The 12,963-nt window shown below is 44.1% G+C and overlaps 1 protein-coding gene across 3 annotated transcripts in view; it reads left to right on the forward strand.

Annotated features, from left to right (window-relative positions):
- Positions 1–11,235: 11,235 nt before the first annotated feature.
- Positions 11,236–12,963, forward strand: part of LOC135208390 (uncharacterized) — a 29,216-nt gene continuing 27,488 nt past the window's right edge. For all 3 annotated transcript variants that reach the window (XM_064240492.1, XM_064240493.1, XM_064240494.1), the window contains exons 1-2: positions 11,236–11,389; positions 12,163–12,273. In XM_064240492.1, coding sequence (XP_064096562.1) covers positions 11,306–11,389; positions 12,163–12,273 — 195 coding nt within the window. In that variant the 5' untranslated portion in view covers positions 11,236–11,305. The remainder of the gene's footprint in view (positions 11,390–12,162; positions 12,274–12,963) is intronic.

Consider the following 12,963-nt stretch of genomic DNA (forward strand, 5'->3'; position numbering starts at 1 on the left):
ATTATTCTAGATCTAGGAATGATTCTGAACATCTCTCAGTGCGTCTATCACCTGAGGTGATAGAAAGAAGGTGCCGGACATCTGGATAGGGTTTCAGATGTCCTGGATCTTAATCTGAAAGAAGTAAAAGCGATTCGGTAGTCCCTCCAGTCCTCGAAACGAGTTTTTGGGAACCAGTGGTCCAGATCAACTCTGATTTTCCACAGCTCTCTCATATCTTAAGAAGTATCTTCTCTCTGTCCTTGTTCGAGTTTAGGGCCGAGAAAGAGCCATTATAACACATGGCGTAGAATGTAACGATCCTCTACAGGTTCGTTACAGGATTGCAAAAGTCCGTACGAATCGTCTGATCGACGGCAGCAACTATTCACTTCCGAGTGGAATCTTTCTTTAGAAGTAAGTTGAGAGTTGTGTAGACTTTAGGGACGCCCTTTCATTCTTCTCTTCGATATGTTGAGGACGAAGAGGCTTCTTCTTCTCTGCTCCCTTTTTCTCGATCCGGGATCGGTACCATTAAACGCCATCCTATGATATTGAACGGGGATGGATGTTTAGTCACTTTTTCCCCTTTTTCAATCGCTTAGGAAAATAAGTAATATAGAGGATTTATGACGTCACAGGGAGCGACAATGACGCTGATCGCCCCATGTTGGCCTTCAGGATCCTGGGATTCACAGAGGTCCACATACTTCCTAGTTCACTTTCCAAGGACCTTTTCCGAGAGTAGTCGGTCTACTCTAACTCGAAAGGTACCTATAACCTCTCCGCTCTGAGTCTGACTACGTTCAGACTATCGAGATGTTGACAGGAATAAGATTACCGTCTTCCATTTCTGTCTGAAGAATGGGATAAGCTGGCAGTCACAACTATTAAAGAATATGCAAATATGTTGTTGACGGCCTTTGGGCTCTGAGATTTGCGTCTGTCAAACAACAAAGCCCTTCACGATCTTTGAGTTCTGTGGAATCTCGAAACTCGCTCACCATCTACTTTTTGTCTCACCTGTTTTCTCGGAGTCAGACACTCGTGCGAGATCAGGCGACATATAGTAGCCCTGAGTTTCTTGTTGACGAAGTCGGTTGCGTTTATACACCCCCGATGATCGTGTAACATGAGACCAGGTTGGACTGTCAGGCATTCTTCCTTCGGGACTGAATCGCCTTTTTGCTCCTTGCTCCTTTCTCCTGGCACCAGAAGCTCGAGTCAGGAGTTGAATGATTCGCTGACGACGTTGGGTTGCGTTGATACACCCCCAAGGTTTGCCTAGATTGAATCGCCCAGGCAGTCCAGACACTCATCCTTCAGCGAAGAATAGTGCCTTATGGTCTTCAGGGTACAGCCTTGCTGTCCTTGATTCGTCTGACTAGTCAACTGGTCGGTCACCTGACTTTAGTACAGACGGACTGACTGTGCATGTCCAGATCGAAGCTTTCAATATGGAACTTAGACTAGTCTGAAGTTCTTGATGTCAAAGCATTCGAAACCTCTCCTACCTGTTAACTTCTTGCATGTGATCAGGAAGGCCTTCTTCTAACCACCCTAGATACGACAAAGAGGGTTAGTGAAATTTTAAGCCATCGTCACAAGTTTTGGCTTTAGAGAACACAAGGCGGTGTGCTCTCTAAGCCTTCCGTTGTGGCCTAAGAATGGAAACCCTTCCGTTTTGTCCTTGGGCCAGGAGCTTGGAAGCAAGGATGGTGCACATGTTAGTGGGCAGGAGCCAGAGAGAGTCCTGTGCCCTGTCAGGTCTCTCAAGTTTAATCTACATAAAAAACTCAAGAAAGTCGAAGTCCATTCGGGCAATCTTGCCAGTGTTCCGAAAAAAAGACCAGACTGGCCCTCAATATCGAAGAACACCCTGGCTTTAGTGTTAAGGAGTTCTTTTCAAAAAATGCTCCTTCATTGTGTTTACACAAAGATTTGAAATCTTTTTATCTGAATGCTCACGAGGTGAGGGCGCGGCCTCGGAAGCATTTCAACAGAGCATGGCACTCAGCAACATCCTGAGTACCATGTTTTAGCGAAGCAACTCTGTGTTCACTTCACACTCCCTGCGAGATGTGAAGATGGCATATGAGATCTGCTGCTCGCTAGGGCCATACGTGTCTGCAGACACAATCTTGGGGGCAAGAAGTACCACTCATCCTATCCTGTAGAAAATGGTTAGGAAGAGCTCTTAATTTAGTTGTTGAGTCGCCGACAACGGCGACTTCTTAACTCTTAAAGCCTTAGTTAAAACACCTTAACTTTGGCTAGGTTGGTCAGGTGGTGATATATATATATATATTATATATATATAAATACTATATTATATATATATTTTATTTATATATATTTATTTTTAACTTCTTCTTAGCCCTCATGGTATGGTCAATATGGTCTAGTCACGTCGTGGTCTCGCCCCTGTTGACAGATCATCTGGAGTGCACCAGCTATATAGGTCTCTACCTCGCTGGCAACTCTAGTAGCACAGCAGACTTACGTGGCAGTAACCACGAAGCCAGCTATGCTAACAGGTGGAACCAAGATGTAAATCATCTTGCATGCATTTGTTTTCCCAAAATCCTTCTATTCTGTTCCCTTCCCACCTCCAAAGGTGGGATTCAGCTATATATATATCTGACAGGTAAGTTTCATGAACAAAATGATATTGTTATGATACAATAAAGTTTGTTCATACTTACCTGGCAGATATATATAATCAAGTACCCACCCACCTCCCCTCAGGGGACAGTTGGAAACTTAAAAAATTATGAATAGAAAATGGGAATGGTTCCTGATACCCGCCTCCCAGCGGCGGGAATGGGTACTAACCACCTGGCCGACCACACTGGCGTGTGTCGGAAGTTTTTAAAATTCTGTCGGACTTCAGAAAATACAGCTTTATATATATCTGCCAGGTAAGTATGAACAAACTTTATTGTATCATAGCAATATCATTTTTCTGTCGCCGGTGCTGGAAACACCTGTTTGCAGCACCTCCGTCCAGATTTTGGAAACTTACTAGCTACTTGAGTATCCCTTTTGGTTTTTTCTTTGGTATCTGAATTGGATCGGTGGCTTGGCACACGTTGACTTTGGATTGATTTGAATTTGGTATTGATTTTTCTTGATCAAGATGTCAGGGTCTAGTTCTGCAAGCGCTAGATTTTAGTTCTATGTCCGAATGTAGAGGTAGGCTACTGAAAGCTTCAGTAGACCCACATTCTGTTTGTAAGGTTTGCAGGGGGAATGAATGTACGTTTGAAAGTCGTTGTAAGGAGTGTGAAAGATTAACAGAGTCTGAGTGGAAGGCGTATGAAACCTATCTTAAGAAACTTGAGCGAGATAGGTTAAGGAGGTCTTCCTCCAGGAGTGTTTCAGGTAGGCAAGATTTTAATGATTCTCCTGCTAACCCTCCTTCTGTAGATTATGCTCCTACCCCTGTAGTTTTTGGTTGCCTCCGGCCCCTGAAGCATGTCGGTAGAAGGTATCTTTAATCGCTAATTCTTGAATCGATTTGTAACTTAGAATCAAAAGTGTTAGCTCTGGAGAGCAAAAGTGAAGAGAAGTGCAGTGAAAGTGCCCCTTGTGTAGTGGAGGGTGCGTCAGATCGGCCTCATTCCGCCTCTAGACCTAGACCTCTGCTTGACTCCCAGGTTACGGGAGGAACATGTCGAAAGTCGAAGGAGGGTTACGAGGAACCCCCACCGATCTTGGCGTGCCTTCGGCAGCTTCTGACGAACCTACCCAGACTGCCAAGGAGCGTGCGCGTGCACGTCTTCTCAAGGAGTGCTTTTCTTCTTCTGAAGCTTCCTCCCCGCGCGTGACTCTCAATCCGCATCACTCCGGCTGAAAGGCGGCTCGCGTTCACTCTTCACCTTCCAAGTTGTTTCTCCGGAACTTTGCTCGTCGCCTGAAAAGGACGCTTACACGGTGTCGGACAAGCGAGAGGGACCACGCAGCTTGCGCAACGTCAAAGTTGTTCTCCGGAACTTTTGCTCGTCGCACTGAAGAAGCATAAGGATTTTATCTGGAGGCGGAGTCTTTCCTAGATGTTTCTTTCGAGCGCCGCAGTCGCTCTAAGGTGCGTGAAGTGGCGGTTCCTGGGAGTAGGAAGAAGGCGTCCCCTCGCCACTCGCCTGCTCACATGATCAGCCCCTCCCCAGAAAAGGAGGCTTCACCTACAAGCAAGATTCTCCAGTCTCTTCAGCAGCAACTTCGAGATGTTTTTTCTTCGAGAGAGACTGTTCCACGTTGCCGTAAGAAGGATGACAATCTTCCTGTGAAGAGGTCGAGGCGTTCTCCCTCTCCCTCTCCTCGCCTCTCTCGTCTCTCTCCTCCGTTTGAGTCTCCCTCTTAGCGTTCGTTCTGCTCCCCAGCAAACTTTCTAGAGGAGGCGAGAAATTCGTTTTCTCGCTCTCGTGAAGCGGTTGTTTCCGCTGCTACGAAACTTGTTGATAAGAAGCGCGTTTCTTTAGATGCCAGATCGCGCTTCTGTGAAAGTCAAGCGCGCTTTAGTGGACACCGAGCGTGGATTCGGTGCAGGTAAGCGAGCGCCAGTGGGACGCTCAGCGCGTTTTAGTGGAACGCTCGGGCGCGCGCCAGTGGATGCCAGGTGTACACCTGTTGCTGTCGAGCGCGCTTCAGTCGGCGCCAGTAGATTGGCTTCGGACGCCAAGCGCGCGCCTACAGACGTCAGTTTACCACCTCCGCAAGCGGAAGCGGGAACTCTTCCTGTTCGCCGCTCTTTCTCTTTTGAGAAAGCTCGTGACTCTTCCTTACTTCCTCCGACTTCTCCAGTGTCTGAAGAGGAAATTAGTGACGCTTTCGTCGAAGTGGACGAAGAACAGCAGTTGGCTCCAGTTTCGACGGACTACAAGGTTTTGACTCGTTTGCTACAGTCAGTCTTTGCAGACACTTTCCAACCTGAAGCTCCACGTACTCCTCCCCCTCCTCTCAGTTTTTCGTCATCCAAAGCTACTAAGATCTCGGGCTTTGTGAAAATGAAGAAGTCGTTTCTACGAAGCAAGCTTTTCGAAAAGTCCATGATTGGATGGAAAAGAGGAAAGCTTCAGGCAAGACTTCTTTCGCTTTACCACCTTCAAGACTTTGTGGCAAAGCTGGTATGTGGTATGAGACGGGAGAAAACGTCGGAGTTAAGCTTCCAGCCTCAGCTCAAGGAGACTTTGGTAGTATTGTGGATGCCGCCAGAAGATCTTTTCTGTCTTACTCTAAGGTCTCTTGGATGCATAGTGAGTTAGACTTTCACCTTAAAGGCCTCTTCAGGACACTAGAGGTCTTTAATTTTCTTGACTGGTGCCTAGGAGTTTTGGATGCCAGGTCCAGGAGTTCTGATTCCATCAGTCTGGGGGAGCTGTCCAGTGTATTGTCTTGCATGGACAATGCCGTCAGGGATGGTTCTGAGGAATTGGCTGCTCATTTCAGCACGGGACTGCTTAAGAAGAGAGCACTTTTTTGCAATTTTACTGCAAAGTCGGTCTCGCCAGCGCAAAAAGCGGATCTTCTTTTCGCTCATTTCTCAGAACATCTCTTCCCCCAGTCTATGGTAAAGGACATAGCTGCCAGTCTCCAGGAGAAAGCAACCCAAGACCTTCTGGCACAGTTTTCTAGGAAGCCTACAACTACTTCGTCTTCTGGGTCCTCTGCTTTGAAGAAATCGAAGTCCTTTCGATCTGCTTCTTCCTCGAAGCCAGCCCCTCGAGGAAGAGGCTCTTTCAGAGGCAAGACTCCCGCTCCTTCCAAGAGCAAGAAGGTGAGAGGGAAGTCCTTCAGCCACCGGTAGGAGCCAGACTTCTACATTTCGCGAGAGCATGAGAGAGGTGCCGACGCTTGGTCTCTGGACATCGTCAAGAAGGGGTACAGAATTCCTTTCCTGAAGTTACCCCCGATGTCTTCGACACAAAGATTTGTCTCCTTCGTATCAGGGAGAAAAGAGCAGAAAGTGCTTCCAACGATCTACTAGATCAAATGATCGAGAAGCAGGCGTAGAACAGGTCTTCGACCGAGTTCTCCGGGGTTTTACAACCGTCTGTTCCTAGTGCCGAAGCAGTCAGGGGGGTGGCGCCCCGTTCTGGATGTCAGCAGTCTAAATCGCTTCGTTACCAAGCAGAAGTTCAAGATGGAGACACCTCAATCCGTGCTTGCAGCCTTAAGACCGGGGGATTGGATGGTCTCTTTAGACCTTCAGGACGCATACTTTCACGTCCCCATCCATCCCCGATCAAGAAAATACCTGCGGTTTGTCCTGAAAGGGAAGGTTTTCCAATTCAGGGCACTCTGCTTCGGTCTCAGCACGGCGCCGATGGTGTTCACCGTTCTTATGAAGAACATTGCGAGGTGGCTCCATCTTGCGGAAATAAGGATCTCTCTCTACCTAGACGACTGGCTTATTCGAGCCTCATCGCAAGACCGGTGTCTGAAGGACCTTCACACGACTCTGTCGTTACGCGAGGTCCCTGGGACTTCTGGTGAATCTCGAAAAGTCGCATCTGACTCCTTCTTAATCCTTAGTCTATCTGGGGATTCAGATGGACTCAGTGGCTTTTCGGGCTTTTCCGTCCCAGGGGCGACAACTTCAATGCCTAGACAAAGTGTCAGCCTTTCTAGGGAAGGAAACATGCTCGGTGAGGGAATGGATGAGTCTGCTGGGGACCATTTCCTCACTGGAGAAGTTTGTTTCTCTGGGAAGGTTGCACCTCCGACCACTTCAGTTCTTCCTCTCAAGCAATTGGTCACGCAAACAGGATCGAGAAGAGGTCTTGTTTTTGACGGAAGAAGTGAAAAAGCACCTCAAATGGTGGTTGGATCCAAAGAAGCTTGCGGAAGGACTTTCGCTCAAGCTTCGGAACCCCGACCTAGTGTTGTTCTCCGACGCGTCCTCCATGGGTTGGGGAGCAACACTGGGAGGGAGAGAAGTGTCAGGCACCTGGAGAGGGGAACTTTCAGCGGTTTACCTTGCTCTAAGGTTCTTCCAAGAGGAAGTCTCCAACAAAGTGGTTCAGATAAACTCGGACAACACCACAGCCTTGGCATACCTCAGGAAACAGGGGGGAACTCACTCTCCTTCTCTGTTCGCCATCGCGAAGAATATCCTGATTTGGGCGAAGTCCCGCAAAACGTCACGATTCTGACAAGATTTGTGTCAGGCGTGGAAAACGTGCGAGCGGACCTTCTCAGTCGGCAAGGACAGCTTCTGCCGACGGAATGGACCCTTATTCAGGAAGTATGCCAGGCGCTATGGAAGCTGTGGGGACGTCCTCATGTGGACGTTTTCGCAACTTCCCGAACAAAGAGACTTCCGCTGTATTGCTCCCCAGTTCTGGACCCGGGAGCAGTGGCAGTAGACGCCCTACTGTGGAATTGGTCGGGACTAGACATTTACGCTTTTCCCCCATGCAAAATCCTCGGGGAAGTGATGAGGAAGTTCGCTGCATCAGAAGGGAGCGAGGATGACCCTCATCGCCCCCTTCTGGCCAGCGGTCGACTGGTTCACGGAGTGATGTCCTTCCTGGTAGACTTTCCAAGGACTCTGCCCCTAAGGAAAGATCTACTCAGACAGCCCCACTTCGAGAGGTACCACAAAACCTCCCCGCTCTGAGTCTGACTGCGTTCAGACTATCAAGAAGTTGGCCAGCAGCGAGGGGTTTTTCAAGACCTGTGGCAACGGCATTGCCACCGCAAGGAGGCCCTCCTCAATCGCAGTTTACCAATCAAAGTGGGCTGTCTTTAGAAGTTGGTGCAGAAAGAAGGGCATTTCCTCCACCTCAACCTCTGTGAGCCAGATAGCAGATTTCCTTCTTCACCTTAGGAAAGAAGCGAAACTAGCCGTTCCCACGATTAAAGGCTACAGAAGCGTGCTTTCTGTGGTCTTCAGGCATAGAGGACTCGACTTAGCGAATGATAGAGACATTCATGATCTCATTAGATCATTTGAGACTGTGAAAGTTCTCCAACCGAAAGTACCATCGTGGAACTTAGACGTGGTACTTAAGTTTCTCATGTCGAGTCAATTTGAACCGCTCCATTTAGCCTCGCTTAGGATCTTACTAAGAAGACCATTTTCCTAACCGCTCTGGCGACGGCGAAGAGGGTTAGCGAAATTCAAGTCATAAGCAAGCACATTGGGTTCAAGGATCATAGTGCAGTTTGTTCCTTAAGTTCCTACGTTCTTAGCAAAGAACGAGAACCCTTCCAACCCTTGGCCGAGGACGTTCGAGATCAAAGGGTTGTCGGAGCTAAGTGGGACCTGAAGTTGAGAGAGTCCTGTGTCCTGTCAGGGCTCTCAAGTTTTATTTGCAGAGAACCAGAGCATGCAGAGGCTCTTCGGAGAACTTGTGGTGCTCTGTGAAAAAACCAGATCTTCCGATGTCGAAGAACGCACTGGCGTTCTTCTTAAGAAGTACGGTTAAGGAAGCCCATGAAAAGTGTAGTGAAAGTGACATGGAGCTTCTGAAAGTGAAAGCCCACGAGTTGAGGGCTATTGCTACTTCGGTGGCTTTTCACAAAATATGGCAATCAAAGATATTTTGGGCGCCACTATTGGCGAAGCAATTCGGTGTTCGCTTCACACTACCTGCGGGAGGTGAAAGCAACATACGAAAATTGTTACTCGCTCAGACCATACGTCGCTGCAGACACTGTTTTGGGCAGGAGGTAGCGCTCATCCTATCCTTTAATGGTTAGGGGAGTTTTTAACTTGTGTTATGGTTGTGGGGTGTTGACCGCCTGCGGCGGATCTCCCTTCCATTAGCTTAGTCTAAGTGGGATACTTTTGGTAGGCTACGCCAGGTGGTTTGGTTTTACTTCGTTGCCCTCATTTGTATGGTCAATGGTCTAGTCACGTCGTGGTCTCGCCCCTGTTGACAGATCATCTGGAGTGCACCAGCTTTATAGGTCTCTACCTTGCTGGCAACTCTAGTAGCACAAGCAGACTTACGCGGCAGTAACCACGAAGTCAGCTATGCTAACAGGTAAGGAACCAAGATATCAATTATCTGCATATATATGTTTCCTAAAATCTTCTATTCTGTCTACTCCCACCACCAAAGGTGGGATTCAGCTATATATATATATGACAGGTAAGTTTCATGAACAAAATGATATTGTAATGATACAATTAAGTTTGTTCATACTTACCTGGCAGATATATATAATCAAGTACCCACCCACCTCCCCTCAGGAGACAGTGGAAATAAAAATTATGAATAGAAAATGGGAATGGTTCCTGATACCCGCCTCCCAGCGCGAAATTGGGTACTAACCACCTGACTCCCACTGCGTGTGTCGTAAGTGTTTAAATTTCTGTCGGATTCGGAAAAATACAGCTTTATATATATCTGCCAGGTAAGTATGAACAAACTTAATTGTATCATTACAATATCATTTTGTTGATTTCGTTGTCATGAAATCCAAAGAATGTGGTAGGCTTAGCCTAGTCCTTAAAGTTTGCACTTTTTCAGTATATAGAAAAACAACATAATAATAATAAAAGTTTCTCAAATAAGTAAAACAACATTTGTATTTATTGTCTGTTGTCGGGAAATCCAAAGCTTAGGCTTAACCTAGTGCCAAACCTGCATATTTCTAAAACTAGCCCATACCACATGTAATATTCAGTCCCAAAATTTTAGGCCATAAAATTGGCCTTTAAATCTCAAGCTTACAAGAGTATATACATTAAACAATATTTTAAGGTTTTTGATGAAAAGCACAATAAAAATGCAGTTAACATAGTTTTCAATAGATATCCAAAGCATTCAAAGTAAGGTTTTCTTAGGATTTATGATCATTTTTGACAAATTTTCAGCTTACGACGCATCTAAAAAACGGAACCCCATCGTAAATAGGGGAGTGCCTGTAATGGTATTGAGACTTATTGGACACCCTGTACATCTGTCTGCCAAAAGCATAGGCGAGCAGACAACAGATTAGTGAATTGTTTGACAAAAATTTTTTACTCTTTTTATCTCACTTTTTATTGATTCATAACTACGGTAATCGTTTACTACAGATGTTGATGTTATCCGATTCGGTTGTATGTAGCAAAAATGTTATTTCTCGTTCGGTTGTTTTTTGCTGTACGAGTTCACACTAATTATAACGTTAGTAACTACTTTTATCATTCTCTTTTACTTTTTTTTATTTATTTAACTAGAAGATGGGATAAAGAGATGGAGGTCAAGAAGTTAGTTTGTAATTTGATTTTTCTCGCTGCCTGATTGTATGCTGCTGCTTGCACCCATTGCGAGTGAAATTTAAAAATACTATCAAAATATTGTCATATCGATATTAATTGGTAACCCCATCATAACCTATTGAAATAATCTGCCTTAAAACCATACCTCAATTAGATTCAGACCTCCAGGCACTAACCTGACTTGGTGTTTCTATAAATTATATACAGATAGAGTACACATGGATGCATCCCAACCTAATCTAACCTAACAGGCTCCAGTTCTCTTAACAAGAGGATCTGCATTCTTGTTAGCTAGTTCCATGTAGGAATATTACATAAAAACAAAAACTACTTAGGTTTTTGTAAAATAATGGATTTTGTGTTTAATCCAATAAGAGTTCTTAATTCATTTGAGTAATATGGGAAACTTTTCTAAAATATTATGCTTATGACTAACCAACAATTTGCTTTTGTCAATGATATCAAAATTTGTTTTGCAAATGGGCAAAACTGTAACCGGCTTCAAAACAGATAGAAAGTAATCTTGTTCTATCTTAAAGGCGGTAGGAAAGTAACTGTTGGGTCACGGGATGCCAAGGGCATTCTGGGTACTACATACCCCGTGACTTGGTATAGATGCCATTAGTCCCTGGATCTCACAAGTTTGTTATTAATTCTACCGATTTCCAGCTTGGCGCTACTATTATCCTAATGTTAAGACCTCAGGTTTGTTAGTTATGAAAAATACAAATTGGTTAAAATTTGTCATGTTTAAAACATGTAGTATTTCATCCATAAAGCAAACTTGTAATGACTCCTTTTGCTGTTTTTGCTGTGGAAGCACTTGCTTTGTTGCAATATAGGTTATTTTCTGAAATGGAGCTAAATTACTTGCGTCAACATATGCTTTGCTTCATCCCAGTACCAGTTTACCAAGTATGTTTGTTCCAAGAACCCCTTCTAATTTCTATAGAAGCAGACGACTTCATATTTAGGCTTTGCCTTGAGTCACTGACAGTGTTACAGGTTTTCACTCATTTATATGGGTTTTGTTTGTAACTTTAAACCCCTGGAGTAGTTTTTTCTTCAATAATTTTAGCTCATCAAATTTTACAGGAGGATGGATTCATGGTGGCCGGGATGGAGCTGAAAGTGTGGGTAGAGGGCATCCAGCGCATTGTATGTGGTGTTACTGACACCACCACTTGTCAGGTAAGTTTTGATGTTTCTGTTTGATTTGTAAGCAAATGCTTGATCATATTTTTTAAATAATAGGGCAAGTAATTAGAGAGTGAGAAGAAACAGGCAAGTTAATGAAAAGGTACTGATTTGTAGTGAGTGCTTTTGGCTGAAAAAGGATCTATACCAGAGTGAAGGAAATGTTGTTAAACAAGTCTGGGCTTTGGTTGAAGATTCAAATTTATATGTTCTGGCTAAATCTCATTTCAGTGGGGTAATTGAATATTTTTTTTCTTTTGTATTGTAGAAAAGTTTAACCAAAACATAAAGGTTCCCCCCAGGGGGTGTGGGGGGGGGGAGTTCAGGAAGGGGAAGAAATTGTGCTTTAGTTCTGTGACATTATCAAAGCATCCTTGGATTAAAGAAAAACATTGAGGGATTGGGAGATGCAAGATACAGAGGTATTCAAAAAAGATGAACTAAGGAATGTTAAGTCCATTGCCTGACTACAGCTCGTGGGATGAGATATCATAATCTTTCATTTAAGACAACATAATGAGATCCAAGCACTGAAAAATCTGTTTCTAGACAGCTATGGTAGATTTGTAATAGAATCTCACTCATAACAAACCTTTTAGTCACTCTACAATGTATTTCGTATCTTTGGTAAAGAATAGAACAATAAATGTGCTATCTAGATTTCTAGAAAAGATTTGATAGAAAAGAAAAGTAAGGAGCCTAGTTTGTGAAGTAGGTGATTGGGCCGAACCCTGTTAGCTATTAACCAAATGATTTTTTATAATCAGGATGTTGTCTTTGCGCTGGCCCATGCTACTGGGAAGACTGGTCGTTTCACACTTATTGAAAGATGGCGTAACAATGAGCGTCTTCTTGCCCCACATGAGTATCCATTAAAGGTAAGTTTTTATTTATTTATTTTTTTTTTTATTATGTAATGCTATGCTGACTGATGGTTCATCATCCCTTCTAATCATGTCAATTTTCCAGCCTCTGGATACCACATCTCTTAGGGAACTTTTGCACAGTGTACTGTTATCTTGTCCTCTTTGATTTGTACTTTTCCTGTAGTTACAATTATTGTAAAGATTGTCTCTGTTGTTATTTCTAATTTTTCTCTGTCTTTCCTCCAGCACCTTCTTATTTATTTATTGTGTGCTGAAGCATCTTCATCCTCTATACCTTTCACATGTGTAGATTCCCTTTTTTGTTAGTAGACCATATTATTATTGTCATTCTCCTCTTCCATCTACTGCCAAGCTATGGCTTTCTCTTCCTACTTGTGTTGTTCATAAATTGTAATCAATGTTTGTGCAAGAGGTAGGTCTGTTCAACCTTTGAGCTTAAGTTATGTGTACATATTTTCCTTTGTATTTATTTTTTTCTTTATATGTATAACTGAATCACGAAAGTTAGGAACGTGATAAATCCATAAATAAATATATATGCCACGAAGGAAAAATAAACGAAGGAGGATCTGCGAGATCTTTCGACGTTAAACGTCCCTTACTGAGCAGAAACTGACATAAATGGGGCAAAAGACAATACAAGAAGATTCGTATAACTGACAGATATGGATTATAAAGAGA

The sequence above is a fragment of the Macrobrachium nipponense genome, chromosome 35 (assembly GCF_015104395.2).
Source record: "Macrobrachium nipponense isolate FS-2020 chromosome 35, ASM1510439v2, whole genome shotgun sequence".
Classification (NCBI taxonomy): domain Eukaryota; kingdom Metazoa; phylum Arthropoda; class Malacostraca; order Decapoda; family Palaemonidae; genus Macrobrachium; species Macrobrachium nipponense.